This window comes from Talpa europaea, assembly GCF_964194135.1.
Source record: "Talpa europaea genome assembly, chromosome: 12".
NCBI lineage: Eukaryota > Metazoa > Chordata > Mammalia > Eulipotyphla > Talpidae > Talpa > Talpa europaea.
Genome location: NC_140079.1, coordinates 98,912,701 through 98,929,851, shown reverse-complemented (window position 1 = coordinate 98,929,851; position 17,151 = coordinate 98,912,701). Strand labels below are relative to the sequence as shown.

Genomic DNA, 17,151 nt, shown 5'->3' with positions numbered 1-17,151 from the left:
ACTATAGCTCAATTTATATTCCAAGGTGTTCCTCTTGCAACAGTAGAACTCTCTTAAGATGTGTTAAGAAATGCTCAATCACTAGGTAGTTTTGGAAGCGTCGAAACATTTGAACAAGACCAATCAAACGAACACCCAAAAATGCATGTATCTTGATTCTCGACGATTCACGGGTACAGTTAAACCTAACAAATGAGACCGGGCAGCCTCTGTGTGGCAGCTCCTGAGGCATTTAAAAGCCTTGCCCATCTCACTGGGGCATCTTTATAATCTGCCTGACACAGATGTTTGAATTTCTAAAGAAATAAACAGTAGCTCTGAGTTAGAAGACATTGCACTGTGGAAATGCCTTGGTTGAAACATCTTAAGAGAGTTTTATCTTTCTGGATTGAATAAATCAAAGTACGATAGCACTTTCCATTTTTTTATGTCTTAACACTGAATCATTAAAAGTAATTTTCAGGGTAAGACAGGGTTGATTCCAATGGATGAGTTATCTTACCTTCTTTCTGCAGCAAGTCTAGTTGGGTGAGGGAATTATTACCCATAACAGCACACTATTCAGCAAATTCTCTGAATGACAGCATTACTTTTCTGTTCCTTACAAAAAAAAGTTTTACTGTGATACCATTGTACGATGATGCAATCTGAGATGTTAGGGTATTCCTCGCTAACTGCGGTGCCCTCTCTGTCCTGAGAGATAGTCTATTTTTTTAAGTGTAATCTCCTTTTAGCATAGAAATCCACCTAAACGCACTTGGAAATACCTTAGTCTTAGAAGCATATCCTGGCATGACATTTTGGTAACACATAGTATTAATATCCCAGTGCAACAGCTTGTACATGGTCCATATTCCCACATCACTGTGAGTTCGTCGAAGAAGTCCCGCATGCCTGCTCCATGGTCTCTCTAAACCTTCTAAGGCCGAGCTATCCAACACCTTTCCTTGCAACATCCATCCAAGCAAACGCCCTTCCCTCCCCTCATCTGAATACATCAACCCAATTGGCAGAGAGCACGTGTCCCCCTGAGCGAGCAGTATTGTGAATTTTATCTTCTCTTCCAGAAATCAGTTCGTCTTCGTTGCAGCAGATGAAATTTCTTGTAACACCTCCGCAGGTAACCAACATTGCTACTTCTTGATGCACCCACCCAAGTCTCAGTATCCTTTTTTTTTTTTTCTTCACATCCTGCAGCTGGTCACTGTAGAAAAGTTTAGTTAAAGAAAACCAAAGTCCATATATCTTTGGAGCATAGCTGAAGACTACCCTATCGCCTAAAAAGACATTAGGCATTTTGCTAACTTTGATAGCTGATTTCTGCCTTTAATAAGATGTGATCCAGAAAAGTAAGACTGTGTTGAATGAAACCATAGTAAAAGCTTAAAGATGTAATCAGTGCTCTTATGTTAAAATACTGAACAGGGGATATTAGGGGCACAGACGTGTGACGCCTCTGTTTTTTGACATATTATGTCTGGGTTCACACAGATTGATATGTGAATTATTTGGGATCTTTGTGGAATGACTGGTATATATTATAGGCCCTGAAATGACTGAATCTATAAAGCGAGAGGCACTAGGGAATACAATTACCTTTGCCCCTAAAGGGGATCTTTATTCTCTTAGCAAAAGATCCCTATTTCCTTTTTTAAAAAAATATGACAAATAGCAGGACTTGGCGAGACGAAGTCTTCTGTTTCTAAAATTAGGGCACTGGCGAGTGGAAACTGCATAGATGCATGATGTGTCCATCAAAATAACGCCTGTCTTTTTGCTTTGCTGTGGTTCAGAACAGTTATATGTGGACTTTCACTAGCATGGAATTACTTGATTAATGTCAAGATAAGTGAGTGTCTTAACTAACAACAGATCTCTCTCTCTTTTCTTTTGTTGTTGTTGTTTTTTTCCCATTTGTTTTTAAGCCTAAACTATGAACAAAGCATTTACTAAGAGAGCTTACCAAGGTTGCTCTTAGCCACCCAGGGAGGCGTCACAGCTCATCCACATGTAGTTGGGTCTGCCATGACCACAAGCAGACGTTAACCTGAGCCTTACAGATAGACATCCATCTGTCCGCAGTCACATTTATCCATAGAACAGTACACGAAGGTGTCTTTGCTAACGTGTCACCCCTACTTACAGTCTCTCCAGAAAAGGAAGTAAAGGAAGGACAAGAAGGGTAGCCAGGTCCCACCCCAATCCATTCTGAAAGGCAGGGCCCCAGAAATTCTGCTCAGATTCATGGATATGGTCAGCCTCAACATTTTTAATGTTTACTGTCTTACCCTGGGAGTTCAGAGGTACGCATGCTCCTACTGTGTAGTGGCAGCAGATTTCATCTCTCTAAATCCCCTTCGATGATGTGTCTTCACCCCTAGTCTCTCAGATCTCTGTTTCTTACACTGAGAGTTGGTGTTGGCCACAGTGCTTGCATCACTAATGCCTATTGGTAGAAGGCTGGTAGTTGTTTTGCTGGGGTGGCCAGGGAATGTTCCTAGGAGACAAGAGTCACTTCACCTTTGCAGACCTCACATGACTAGAGCATGCAACTAAAGGGAAAACTGCTTGAGGGTGGAGGGAGCGTTAGTTGCAAATATAGTGGCCAGCGCTGTGGATTGGCTGGCCTTGCAGGGCCTCCCCTGTCAAGTCACTTGCATGTCTATGTCTTAGGTTCTGTTTTAGGTTTTATTTTGATATCATAGATCAAGCATTGCAAACATTTGACATCATAGGTCAAATGACCCAAGTTGTGGATTTTTGTCTCACGATTGAACAGTCCCTGTCTGGAAAGTAAAAGGGGCCACACAATACCCCTAAAAGAAGGGGTATTGGGTCACAAAAATGTACCTGGGGCCAACCAGGTTATGTCCTGACCTTATCTAATCTGGATGGCTGCTCAGTACATTCTTAATGAAGTGCTATTGATCAAATTTCAAATTGAGAGAGATATCCCTATTGCTTCGATGGTCATATTAATAATGGGTTGTATGCTTCATAAGGTTCTATTTGAACTCTGAATTTTGAATCAAGCATGAAAAAAGAGATACCAGTATCAATCAAATGTCAAATTATCTCCCAGCCAGTCCACCCTCCTCATAGACTAAAAATGAAAAATCAGAGCTGCTCATGGTTCTAGAAGTCCCACTGGACCTTCTTTCCCACATTCTAGAAAGTTCTTCTTTCCCACATTCTAAACAGCAAACTTCTGGAGAATCCCCTCCTAAGAAACCATATTCCTTTCTTAGGGCAAGGCCCTTGAATCCTGATTCTCCTGGATGGTAGTGTTTGAGAAAAGACAATTTCTCTCTTATTAAATAAAGAGAGAAATCAACAAGATGCTTAAAATCTCATTTTGCAGACTTGATGGATTTTAGAAACTGAAGTTCTCATAAAGGTGTATTATTCTCACACAGGCTGCCTATGGGGCAGAGCTGATGACATGGAAATCAACCAAGAGTAACAAAAGCCACAGTGCTGAAGGATTTTTCTTTCAGTTCCCAAAGGAAAGGTCACCATTTCCACCTTCCATGGAGGATACCCAAATGTTGACTCTTCTGCGTAGAAGATCAGTTGCTCATGAGTATTTGTGGTTTAGGAGATGGAACCTGAAGGGCGTTTTCTGGTCTTACTCTGAGGCTCTAACAGTGGTGTTAGGTGCTTTGTTGTGGTGGCTCTGGAGAGACACGTGCTTATGGAGGTTTCCCTGGAGATCAACCTTCCACCATCAAGATGGCACCGTCATCTCCTGTATCCACCTCCATACTCAGGCAGCTTCTCTTTGTCTCAGGACCTTTGGGCAGTTGGATTCTGCAAAAGCTGGCAGAGGGGCAGGATGCTTCCCTGCTCTCTGTTTGCTATGAGGCTCCCTAAGCTTGGCCTGCACTAGCTGGGGCCTGTCTAGACTGTGGAACCTCCTTGTGTACAAGAAGAGGTTGAAAAGCAAGTGATCTTATGGAGTGGCTGGAAAGTCACTCCAGCTAACTGGCCTGTACTGAGTCATTGCTGTGCACCTAACGTGCTCTAGGCCCCTAGACACAGCATTCAACCAGTCAGCAGAGGCCCTTCCTTTAAAGAACTTCCATTCTGGTGGAGACCAGATGCCATGCAGGTAGCTGGATAAGCTTATATATGCACAGAAAGTTATACAGTAACTAGAAGGACTCAAACAGCAAACGAGGAGTTAGAAGAAAGAGACATGAGTGATTGATACTTTAGATGCAGTGATCAGATGAGGCTTCTCTGAAAGGTGGCATTTAACAGGGACCTTAATCCAGGGTGGGTATGAGCCAGGTAAGTAATCGTGGAAAGCGTTTCCCACTGAATAAGCATCACGTGCAAATGCCCTGTGGTTGAGGCATGCTCAAAGTGTCTGGGCACAGGGAGAATCCAGTGTATCCAGAACACCCAGACACAAGTGAGGACTTTACAGAGAGAATATCAGGAAGACACCCTGATGTCGGAATATATTAGGATTTTAAGTCTGTAGAAACCATTTGTGATTTTATCACGTGATGGAAGGCATTGGAGAGTGGGCTGTGACTGGATTATTTTTTTAAGTGGTGAGTCAGACTGTTTTGTGGAGAATGGGCTGCAATTGGCAAGAGCAGAAGAAACAACATGAGTTGGTGCAGTCTGGGGCAGGATGGCCTGACGACACAGCAGTGGGACAGCAGAGAAGTAGTGGACTCGGGTTGTATTTTGATGGAAGAACAAGCAGGGATGCTGGCAGACTTGAGATTTGCTAGGTCTGTTTTGTGTTCCTCCTGCTCTTCCTCCAAGGATGTGTTTATTTTTGTCACTCTGGAAAGAAAGGCCGTCATCCCTGCTATAATTGCCCTTTGTATAGACTTTGCTGAAATCTCCAGGGTGCAGCCATAACCTGCTGCAGATTATGGCGCCAATTCTGTGTTTCAGCAACTATGATAAATGATACATTGAATCTGTGTAACACACATGTATGTACCCATGTTTGTGCATGTGTGTACATACGTGACTCATTATAACCGCTTAGTGAAGCAGATGCTACCGTCATGCCTGTCTTGCAGGTTTTAACCAGCAAATTAAACCTCTCAGGCCCAGAGAACCTGAGCAACTTGCCCACCGTCGCCCAGAGCCCATCCCATGCCCAAGTGCTGCCCACTGGACCCCACGGCTCCACGGGCTCCTTTGATCTTAACGTTTGAAAGTGGCCTCACGTCCTGGTGGAATTCTTCTTTCTCCATCTGCTCTATCTTGCTCCTAGAAACTCTGTATTTGAGAGTTGGGGGGATAGTTGTTGCAATTTTGAGAGGACCCATGGGCTAGAGGGTTCCATCTGACGTCCCTCTGACTCGATCCCCGGTCACGCAGCTGGTGTGTGTGGGGTCCTGGGAGGTGCCACGTGCAGTGGCCCCAGGCTCAGGATGGCATGAGGGAGGGCGCATTCTGTGTGTGGAGGGAGGCAGATAAACAGGTAGGATGTGTTTGAGGTCACTTCTCCAAAAGTCTTTCTTTCACTGAGAATCAGCCAGCAGGATAACCCCATTCTCTGGAGAAACTGCCAGTGGTTTTAATGAGTTGTTTTAGGCTGTAGATTCTAGGCTCCCAGATACCCCTGCAGCAGTGAGTGTGTGTGTGTGGGGGGGTGTGGGTGTGTGCACACATGCATGTATATGTATTGATGGGAGCAGGTGGAGGCTGGGTCTTGGCTGGGCAGCAAGTCTTGTTTCCACCATGCCAGGCGCCATCCCAGGACGCATGAAGGTCAACCTAGGCACATCGCCCAGTCCCTTATGAGTGTTACCTGTGGACTCTGGTGTAAGGGTGGAGTCTGCAAAACTGAACACATCTGCCCGAGCTGTTGGAACCTTCCCCGTGGGGCAGGTTGCTCTGTGCCTGACCAAGTAATTATTAGAAGCAATATTGGTCAAGAGCAGAAGCAGCCCCTCCTACCCTTCCAACCCCCAACTGCACACACATGTGCACACATGCATATGCTCCTGCACACACGTGCACCTCCCTGCAACTGCACTATATATTATTCAGAGAATATTTCAGAGAATTTTTTAAACTGGCTGTTCCTCTAAATGCTCCTGTAGCAAATTGCATCTAATTGTCTTCCTTACATTTTAGTGATTTGATTATTCAACCAAGTTGTCATGCAGTGAATTGATTTGTAGTTAATTGGTCTGTTTCCAATAAAATGTGATGTGTATTATATAGATGAAGTGGAGGATACTCAGAGCATATGAAAAAAGAAGTTAATAAAGTAATAAGAGCATTTATTGAGAGTGTACTGTGGACTAGGAGAGTTCAATGCGTGTTCCATGCAGAAACAATATGCCATAAAAGTAAAGTGTCTTGATCAGTTTACTTATGAAAATTAAAGATATCTAAATAGCTGCAAATTAGCTAGAGTAAGTGTACTCTCTTACTCCATTACAGTGCAGAATTAAAAAGATAGAACAGTGGTGATCAGCTTTTAGAATGCATGAAAATTACCTGCAGGACTTATTACAAATGTAAATGCCACTTCATCCCCCTGCTCCCCTACACCAGAGATTCTGGTTCTTGGGACTGGAGTGGGAAGCTGAAAATCTATAATCTTCTACATTCCCCCCAAATAATCCTGATAGAGGAGTCCACAGCTCACTGGGGAGCACTGAGCTGATCTGTTAGGAATGGTAGAGAGGATGTCCAATAGGATTTTCGAGGATTGTGCTCCACAGTGCTGAGTTCACCGAGCGCACGTGACATTTAAACATGACTGGTGCAAACCAGAGGAGCTGTAAGTGTGAAATACAGACACGATGTCAAAAACCAAATGCCAAAGTTGGTAGAATATTTAATTAGTAATCTTTGTGGCTCATGCACTGAGATGATGTTATTTTTTATAGGTTGGGTTTGATAAAAATATAAAAATGAACCCCACTTCCATGGGGTATGAGAGAAGCCAAGAAGTACCAGTGGGCAACCCATGTCAGAGGCAGCTCTAACACTCTACTCCAGAAGCTTCATTCTAGAAACCCCACATGAAGAAGAGAGGGCAGGGACTCCATCTTGGTAGCATCAATAACTGACACTCACTTGGTTACTGACTGGTAATCAGTGATCTTCTTCACAGCCTCACCACAGCCTCATAATCTGTATGCGCTGGTATTTTCTCCATGTATGGATGGATAAACACACCCAGACAGGAAATAAGCTTTCTGAGTTTATGTAGCAAGGAAGTAGCAAAGGCAGGATTTGACTCTAGGAATTCTGACCCTGAGGAATCCTTAGCTACTGTTCAATCTTGTTTCCCTGCATGGGGATTGAGATCCCATGAGGAACGAACTTTGTGCCCCCAGAGGATTAAACCGAAGTTGGGTACCATGTTGATTGCAAAGCATGATGGGAAATTCTTAGTGATTTTGATGGAACAATAGTCAGAACAAAAAAAAGTTGAAACAGAATTCCTAAGAGGAGGAGGCTCTCATGTCCCCACATATCATCCACCAGAAATTCCAGATGAAATCATAAATCTGTCCACTCTACTCCAGCCACACTATTACCACCCGAACATAAGCACCAGTATTTCATCAGAACCAAATCAACATTCTAAACCTTGCCTCCTTGGTTCCATTCTGACCTCTTCAAACTACCACCATTTAGACAGATTAGATATATATCTAATTGATAGTTTAGCTACCTCCCTCCCTGTATATCTGTCTATCATCTATCAATCCATCATCTATCTACCCACCTATCTATTTACCTACCTACCTACCTACCTACCTACCTACCTACCTATCTAAATACACATCTGTATACATCTAATCCTATCAGTTCCCTGATTCAACCCCTTCAGTGGTCTTCCTTAACCCTAGAGTGCAATCCAAACAGGCATGAGTTGGCCCTGTCCTCACTCTGTCCTCTTTTTTCCCTCGCCCCCTGGGTCACCATGTCCCAGGCACACTGGCCTCAGGCCGTTTATCTCAAAGAGTGTCCTCCATTTTGTCTTGTGTATTTCTTGGGTGACTTTGTGGCATTTTGGAACAGTTTGCTAGCTGTTTGGAGTTACAGGTCTGGTTTAGTTGTTCTAACTATGCATCTTAAAAAGCTTTTGGATAAAGTGTGGTCACTGCTATGGTGTATGAATGTGTAAGTCATTTCCTAGATTTAAGCTTTGGGAAGGCTAAGCAGTCATGGACATTATTTCCTTAGTGGGTACATTTGCTGAGGCCAAAGGAGCAACTGACACCCAAGACCTCAGAAAAGTGAACAGGGTTCCCCCCCACTGCTAGCTGAACCATTCCCCCTTCCTGTTCCCCAGAACCTTCAAGTTGGTCCCACTTAATAGTTTCAGGAGGATTTTTTTCTCATATGGAAATGCGGGAGGTGTTCCAAGATCCTGGGAATTTTCTCATTCCTTCCTGTGGAAACAAAGCAGACTCAGAACCAGTTGTCACCTGCTGCCCCACCCGGTGGGTGTAGATGAGCTCCCTGCCCTTGCCATGAATGACTCCTGGAAGATGTACCCTGAATCTTGGCCACTGTGACCATTACTATCCCAGCATCTTCTCAAACTGGTCCACACCATTAGTCAAGACCACAAAGCCTAGAAGTGGTGGGGCTGGGGCTGTGGTTTGAAAGGAACATTTGCATTCTGAACCCCTGGGTCATCTGGCAGGTTGATGTGAGTGGAGGTGAGACTCTAATCATCTCAAAGATGTCCCAAGAGATCCCACTTAATAGTTGGGAACTTCACCAACATTGGGAAGAATTCTGTGGGGCCCCATCTCCTGGGCTGTCTCCCTTCGTTCTGTGAAGGGAAGGAATTTTATCTCCATCCTGAGCTAACAGAAACCCCATAAGCCACAGGGACCTGACAGCTTCTGCAGCTGCAGGATCAGCAAGATTTGTCGGAAGCCTCTTGCCTCTTTCAGTACAACCAGGCAGTCTATTTTGTTTTGCTTCATTTTTATTCAGTGATGAGCATGGAATGGATGATCTGGAAAGTATAATTGGCCATGATCCTCTTTGTGAAAAAGGTTAGTTTGCAGGTGGATCAGGGAAAGAGCTAATGCAGTAGGTGGCACGGAGCTGAGGGACCAGGCTATCAATGCCCTTCCTCAGGTCTTCCTGTCTTGGTGACACTGGTGATGCTCCTGGGCAGCCCCTGAGGCCTCAGAGAGTAGAGCGTCTTCCCATACACCAAGGGAACAGTGCATTCCAGATGTGTTCTGTCTTGATGGGGGGTGTAATAGTTTCCCAGTGAATGGTACCAGCAGCAAATGAAAACTGAAGAGTTTTCTTCCAAAAGAGACCTGGTTTTCATTTGGGCAAGGCTGAAGAAGGAGAGAAATGAGAGGATAACATCTGGGTGAGATGAGAACTTCTTCCTATGTCCCCTCCTGCCTGGGTGCTGCAGCCCGCCCCCACCAGCGTGGGCCCTGCTAAGAGCCGGGCCTCAGTGGACCCTCTGCAGGGAAGTGAGAAGGAACATCCCCTCACTGGACCGTTGTCCACTCCAGAGCAGGCTGGCAGGAGCGCGGAACCAGGCATGGGGCCAGGCATGGGGCCCTGCTTGCGTACAAGGTTGTAGGTGTGTGACGTGCAGGGATTCCTCTCCCCACACCCCTTACAGAATGTATCTTAGATATGACTAGGGCCCAAAGTCTGCGCATCCTGAGCCCTAGTTAGGAATCTTATTTTGGATGTACCTCTCTTGGCGAGCGCACAGCCTTTGCACCTTCCTGCTACAGTGGGGCTGGCGAGTTCTCCACCCTACGGTGAACTTCATCTGAGAAGTGAACCTATTTTATCCCTCTTTCAGCCCCACAGGGATTTCTCTGGACAGGGGCAGGAGGGGTGATGGTGAAGGAAGCATGAGCAGCCCCAGGGGCCATAAAGAGTCTTCATTGAATATATGGAGTGAAATTAATTACAGTGTTCTTGCTCTGTCCCTGTAAGAAAACCACTTGACTGTTAAACCTGGTTAGGGGCACCACCATGGACATATTATATCTCATTAGCATCTAGGTGGTTTCAACTAGATTTAGAAGAGGTTAATAATTAGTAATATGTGCATTTCTCGGTAGAGTTGACAAAGCATGTGGGATCCCAGTTCCTACTTGCATACTTACTCCTTGTACTCCAAGTTACCCTTCAGCTCAAATCTATCCACTTAAACTACACCTGTAGGTCAAAGTCAGATGCTTTTGACTAGGAAGCATCTGTGAGTTGGTTACCAGAGCTGCATGCGGCCATATTACAAGAGGGCTTTTCCCTTGCCTCTGTGGACTAAATGTTTGTGCAGTACTGAGCCTGGCTGGTGGAATTCTGTATGAGAACCCTGGCGCCATAATCTCTTTAAAATGGTTTCTCTCCATGCACTTTGTCTGTGAACTAGGCAGGGCTCAGATAGAACAAGAAGAAGTGCATGTTTCAGAATCCCCAAAAACATGTCTTCTGAGTGTCTTGAAGGGCTTGAGTGTATGTGGGAGCAGCTGACCTAGAACCTAGTTCTTCTGAAACAATCCTTGCTGTAGACAATGGTAACGAGGGCACAGCATCTTCCCAGACCCGCCTCCCTCCTCTCTGTTCTCCCTCTTGCCGCTTTCACTTGTGCAGGGGTGCTGACTTGGCCCATTGTTCACTTGCACCCTTTACTAGGCCCCAGAAGCAAGTGGGAGATATAGTAGACTCAGCCCCAGGGGCTGACATTCCAGGAGGGGGTAGGTAAATAGTCAGGCAGAGAGGTAAGTAAAGGAATGGCAGGTGGTTTACTCTGTTACTTGAAGAGTAGAGATGGGGTGGAAAGGTATCCTGCAGAAAGGGGTTTCCCTGAGGAACTGACACTTGATCTGAGTCATAGGGATGGGGGAAGCAGTGCAGGCATAGGAGCAGGTGCCGAGACCCTCATGTGAGGATAGATTTGCAGATGCCCATGGGTTGCTGGTGAGGCCAGTGTGCCTGGAACTTGGTGGGCCAGGGGACAAGGAGTTAGAGGACAGAATGAGGATGGGGCCGACTCAGGCAAGTTTGGACTGCATTCTAGGGTCAATGAAGACCATTGAAGAGTTTGAAGCAGGGAGGCGATAGGATTAGATTTATGCAGATGTATATTCAGGTGTAGATAGATGATGGATAGACAGGTAGATAGGTAGGGAGGTAGGTAAACCATCTGTTAGATATCTATCTAATCTACCTAAATGGCTGGTGGTTCAAAGAGGCCAGAATAGAACGTAGGGGACAAGATTTAGACATTGTTGATTTGGTTCTGATGAAATTCCGGTGCTTATGTTCAGGTGGTCATGGTGTGAATGGCGTGAAATGGACATATGTACAGATTCCATCTGTACCCTCTGGTGGATGGTTGGCAGGGCACAAGTGCATCAGATTGGTTTGCGCTATTGTCATGCGTCATTTAACTGTTCAGGTCAATTATGGGCCACATGGACGACCGTGGTCCCAGCGGGCTCCATCCCAGAGGCTCGGCGTGTCCTAGGCTCTGCCAGCTGGGTTTGTGTCATTACACCCTGTGATGTTGCCAAGACAACCAAATCACCTAAGGATGCATTTCTCGAACATACCCCGTCATTAAGTGACATGACCATGTTGTCCACTTGGGCCAGGATGGGGAATGTGGAGGGTGACCTTAGATGAAGGTCAGGAACATGGTGGCCACATATGGCATCACTTCTGCTCAGGCCCCTGGACTTTCATCCTTCCTTTGGGCTGTGCTGAGCCGGCTCTGGGGACATCAGGTGGCAACGTGCCTGGCATATCTGCTGTAAGACTAACGCGCAAGTCCACATCCTCCCTAATAACCCGGTGTCTAGATTGTGGTGTCACACAAGGGCGTGTTTCGAAATTAGCATTTGAAAAGAAGCCTCCTTGCTTTCAGTTTGAGCTGACATGGTCCCTTTTCCTCTGTGGAAATGAAATTTATTAATCATAATAAAACCCTCGGATTCTGAAGGTAAAGGTCACTCTGAGGAGAAAAGGAGGCAGCTCATTTACGAGGAATAGTTCAGCACTGCTGTATTTTCCTTCCGCCTTGAAGAGAATACTGCCAAATTGCTACCTTGGGTTTTCCACAGAGGGGGAAGCTGTGCCCAGTGTTCTAGACAAACAAGAATTTACCATTCATGGAGGCAGGAAAAAAAGGCAGGAGCTGTGTTTTCATTGACTACGTTCAGATTATCAACACGGTGTCTCCAAAAAAGGGGAAATTCTTGCACAGTGAAACCATTTCCCAAATTAAACAAAATAATGGTTGCTCTGGATTGGCATTGTCACACTCATTTTGAAGGAGTGACTCTGCATTTGAATCCACCACGCTGTGGATCGCTTAGTAAATCTCCTAGGACCTTATGGCCTATTCACGCCATCAGCTCTGCCAGGTGAAATTGCATTAAAAATAGTCTCACTAATAGTCTTCTTTTCCTCTCGGCCAATGACAGACTATTTTCTCATGAAATGATAATCTTTCCTGTCCTTTTGTAAGTCCTAATATCTTACTGTGTGTCCTGGGTGGAGGCCCAGTTTTCTCAAGTGACTTCCGTTTCTTCCAAAGCATCATCATTCTTATTTTCATACGCCTTTCAGCATGGCCTGATATCTGTTTTTCCTCCAGAGAGAGGGAATATCTTTGATTGAAGGCCATTTTTGATGAGCCAGAGATTGACAGATGTCTTAAGGAATCACTTTGTTAGTTTCACTGAGATCTTCATCCTAGAAAAAGAAACTTCCATTGATGCCACTTCTTTTGGGGATCAGGAGACCACTGTATGTGGAAGCTGAAAACCTCATCGAGGTCATGGGGACTCAGCCCCCTTGGAAACAGGCAGGAGGAGCTTGGGGGTCTAGTATGTCCCGGGAGAGTGTGGCTCCACCTGGAGATCTAACTTTGAGGCTGAGTTAGAAGGTCCTTGACCCAGCCTCTTTTCACCTTCCCAGGCCCCGTGATGTGAGCGGGCAAGCCAGACCTTCCCTGTACACTTTTATTCACCAACTATGAGCAAGAAGATTGGAAGGAAAATGAAGGAAAGATAGGGGAGGAGAAAAATAAAATGCATGCAAATTAGACGCCAAGAGCTGGGAGGTGGGCTGATGATGGATTGTACAGAGTAGTCATTTTTCCCTGCCTGTCCCTTTATCCTTTAAAGTCAAGTACACCAGCCAGAGCTCTGCTAATCGACATGCCCGCCATTGTGTGGCTGGAGTAGGAAGTCCCCCCTTAATGTCCATAGTTCTTGGAAAGCGCAGCTTGAAGTGCAACCAATAGACTACTCAGTATCAATGAGAGTTAAGTTTCTACTGCATATTTGTGGTCACAAACACATCACCAGACTTCTAAATAAAGACCCCAAGCTAATATGAAATAATTAATATGAATCAAGTATTTATATTCATTTATTTCCAACCCTCTTATTCCAATTCAGAGTCACAGGTGGCCAGAACCTCTCCTGGCAGCTCAGGGTGCAAAGCAGGACCCACCTTCCATCACAGACCTCTGCCATCTCACACACACGCACACACACACACACACACACGCTGATGAGCCATTGGGACTCTTCATGAATGTCCTTGGCATGTGGAAGGAAGTGAGAGTCCCTGGAGAAAACCCAGACATGGGGAGACCATGCCCACCCCATATGGTAGCCTGGCAGAGCCAGTGATGGCTCCCTTCACTGTTGTGAGGAGGGCTGCTGTTACAGGGAAGACCGGCTGGTCTGCGTGCGTGCTGGTCGCTAATGGCACACAGCTGCTCTCTTCTTCCTTGCCAGAGAGACTCACTTCAACTCAGAAGTTGCCCCCCACCCTTCAGGGGACCCCAGTATCTGCTGAACTTACAGGGTCATTAAAACTAAAAACCCACTTGCTTCCAGCAGGACAATTGACTCGGCTCTCAGAATCAGGCGGACACTAGTCTCCAGCCCAGCCCACGTGCTCGCTTTTCTTTGGTCCCATGCTCCTGCCGAGTGCCCTGCCCCTTCACTCTCCCTCCCCACCCTAACCACTCATATGCTGCAGAATCTCTGTTTCAGGCTCTTTCCAGAGAACCTTACTTTGCTCATTGCCAAAATAGCAATGTTCAAGCGAGCTCCAGAATGGTATCTGGCAGGTCACTCAAGTAGGGCACATAACCCCATGGAAGGGCATTTGAGCAGCCCCATGAGGCCCAAGGGTCAGTACTGATTCTCTGTAGCTCTGTGACCTGGAACAGGTGACTTAACCTCTCTGAACCTTACTTTCTGATGTGTTGCTGATGTGTAGATAATTAGTCAGCATCTGATGCATGAAATATCCATCTTCTCTTCATTTTCATTCTGCACAGGGCATCAGGACCCTGGAGGAAGGAGAGATAGAAAACCCAAAGTCCTCAAAAAATATTGTTTGCAACGTATTCCTTCCCTGAACCTGGCCATAGTTTGATGACATAGACGCTCTGGGGTGAAAGGATCAAAATCAAATCAGCCTCCAATTCTTGAGAGCAGAGAAGGGTCCCATAAATCCTTAAAGGAGGCTTCTATCTGAATACATTTGTTCTTTTTTATTTTAAGATTTGGGACACTAGCTGCCCAAACCGTCATCCTTTCTGGTCTGCCCCACCTCCTTTGGCGGGTGACAACTAAATCAGGAGAGAAAGACACTCTCTCGAGTATCCTCATGGCTTCTGGGGTCATTGGGCTTCTTCAGACCACTCTTTCAAGTCACCTCCTCTGTGGTCATCAGTGTGCGAGGTGTCTGTGTGTGCAGTGTGGTCATGTGTCATGACCAAGAAGGAAACATACATGTCAAATGCCTCACTCTGTGACCGGCTGTGTTAAGTGGAGAAAGGAATCTGTTGGTACAGGTGGACTTCTCCCACCTTACCTGGCAGCTTGGAATCTGTTTCTTGAAGATGCGTAGGGTCCCTCCACACTGTCTTGGTATTTTGTGTTCTGTGGTTGTTATTATCACTTTGTGACTGCATATTATGGATTAATCTTAACCTCTATTTCCCTTTCAGTTACGGACGAGTTTATGCTGCCGACCCCTACCACCACACACTTGCTCCAGCCCCCACCTACGGCGTTGGTGCCATGGTAAGTACCCAGTCCTCTTGTCCTCTCTTCCTCCTGCCTCCCTCCCTGCCCCCAGCTGGGACCTCAGTACGGTTGACGGTTGATGTCCTCTCACTTTCCCTTAATTGAATTTGTCTCTTGTGCTAACAGCAGCTAAAATGCCACATTAATCCTCCCAGTAAACTTGATAAATGTCTTAATTTCTTGGCAATGTAGTGCATGTAAGTTATTATATTTCTAATTTTGCAAGTCTCACCTAGCAGAGCACTTACCTTAATGGAATAATTAGTCATTTTGATAATTAAATCCATCACTAACAGAATGCAGTGTCAATGCAGAACTTTTTTTTTTCTTTTTTTTTCCCTCCCTGGCTGCTCATTCACATAGCCCCAAGGTTCCAGCCCCAGCACAGACTTCAGAGGAGCTAAGCCGCACACTTCCAGGCCTCTGCTGTCAGGCAGCTGAGAATCTGACTGCCTCTCCTCCCCTATTACAATTCATGTTCAAAGTCATAGTCGCCCAGGAAAGAAAATAGACAGAGGGGCACACTTTGTGTGTGCCTAGTACATAAAGAATTAGAAGGAATCAGCTGGGTTTGGGGGTTGTCTTTTGGTTTTTTTTTTGGGGGGGTGGTCTGGGTTTTTGTTTGGGGAGGGGTGGGGGGGAGGGCCAAATGGGAGGTGAGGGTGGGGTGAATTTGCCTGTACTTGTTCAAACTTCTATGCACTAAATCTCTTGAGTACAGTAAGACGTGCCCATCACATGAGAGCGTATGCAATCATTACAAAGCTTTTGGCATGCAGTTTTCTGCTTGGGATCAAGAATATCAGCCCTTATCCTAAAAAAAAAAATAAACAAATAAATAAATAAATAACTCCCCCTAGGCATTCATTTGAATCGCCAATACTTTTAGGCAAAGGAAATAGTTAAGTGCCACCTGCTAGCCATCTGAAGTCATGGCCAGGCCATTCGCTGGAGCTTGGTCATAGAAATTCAGCCATGATCTGGAAACATATTATTTTGCACAAGTTCAATTACATCAAGCAATTCATCTGTACAACTCCCCTCTCCAGAACAAACTCCATGCAGATTGTCGAGCCACGTCTAGTAGACGTTGATTTAAATTCTCATCCTGAGTTTTTACGCAACGGCTCTTCTTCAACACCTAACCCACCGGAGGAAGGTGGGGGATAGGAGAGTTGAATTACTACCTTCACCAAGTTGTCCGAATCCCACCTTTTGAGCATTAGGCTTTCCCAACAGAACAGAATAGTCCTGAGTCACACAAGCAAATAAAGGGAGAGAATGCAAATCCTTCAACTGCCCCATCTCATGAGGGGCCTTGCAGCCAGTGGGACTGGCGACAGGATTTGGCTGGCAGGGATTTTCCCTAGGAGAACTCTTGGGGGAGGGCGGGATCCGCCCTATCGTGCATTCTCCAAGAATGGCCTGGGATGGGAAGGGAGTGCCTCCATTTTGTTTGTTTTCGAGTGTCTATTTTTCACATTAGTCTTTTTTGATGATCCACGTGTTGCAAAAGGAAAATGTAAAAAACACACCCCTCAAATTGCTTTGTTTCAGAATGCTTTTGCACCCTTGACTGATGCCAAGACTAGGAGCCATGCTGATGATGTGGGTCTCGTTCTTTCTTCATTGCAGGCTAGTATATACCGAGGGGGATACAACCGTTTCGCTCCATACTAAATGACAAACCATAAAAACCTTCCAATGTGGGGAGAGAGGAAGCTTTCCGAGGCCTGGGTATTGCAATACATGCAGTAGTGCATCATTTTAGCAACTCTAAAAAATTAAAAAAAGTCAAAAGAGGAAAAAAATTACATTTTTTATCTTATACCTCAGATATTTTGTTCTGTGTATTTTAATATTGTGGGTCTTTAATTTCTGAAGGTTCCGTAGTTTGGTCGCTGGCTGTAGGAGTTTCTGTGATTGACCTAGAGAGATGCTAGATATGAATAAAAACTGGTTTAGGGCCATATCCAGAGTGCTATATCCTGTAAATGAATTATATATGCTGAATATTAAGCTACTGGGGTTATCAGCTGTTGGGGAAGAGTGTAAGTGACTGCAGTAGTCATTTCTTTCTGCATCTGCA

The 17,151-nt window shown here is 45.4% G+C and overlaps 1 protein-coding gene across 20 annotated transcripts in view; it reads left to right on the top strand.

Moving 5' to 3' along the window:
- RBFOX1 (RNA binding fox-1 homolog 1) overlaps positions 1 to 16,742 on the top strand; it is a gene marked incomplete at both ends in the record, with an annotated part of 929,893 nt that extends 913,151 nt beyond the window's left edge. For 12 of the 20 annotated variants that reach the window (XM_084251201.1, XM_084251196.1, XM_084251209.1 and 9 more), the window contains 2 exons: positions 14,984 to 15,059; positions 16,620 to 16,742. In XM_084251201.1, coding sequence (XP_084107327.1) covers positions 14,984 to 15,059; positions 16,620 to 16,742 — 199 coding nt within the window. Of the gene's footprint in view, positions 1 to 1,067; positions 1,121 to 14,983; positions 15,060 to 15,425; positions 15,574 to 16,619 lie in introns of those variants that run through there. The other 8 variants (XM_084251204.1, XM_084251208.1, XM_084251193.1 and 5 more) reach the window with 3 other exon arrangements.
- Between the last annotated feature and the right edge of the window lie 409 nt (positions 16,743 to 17,151).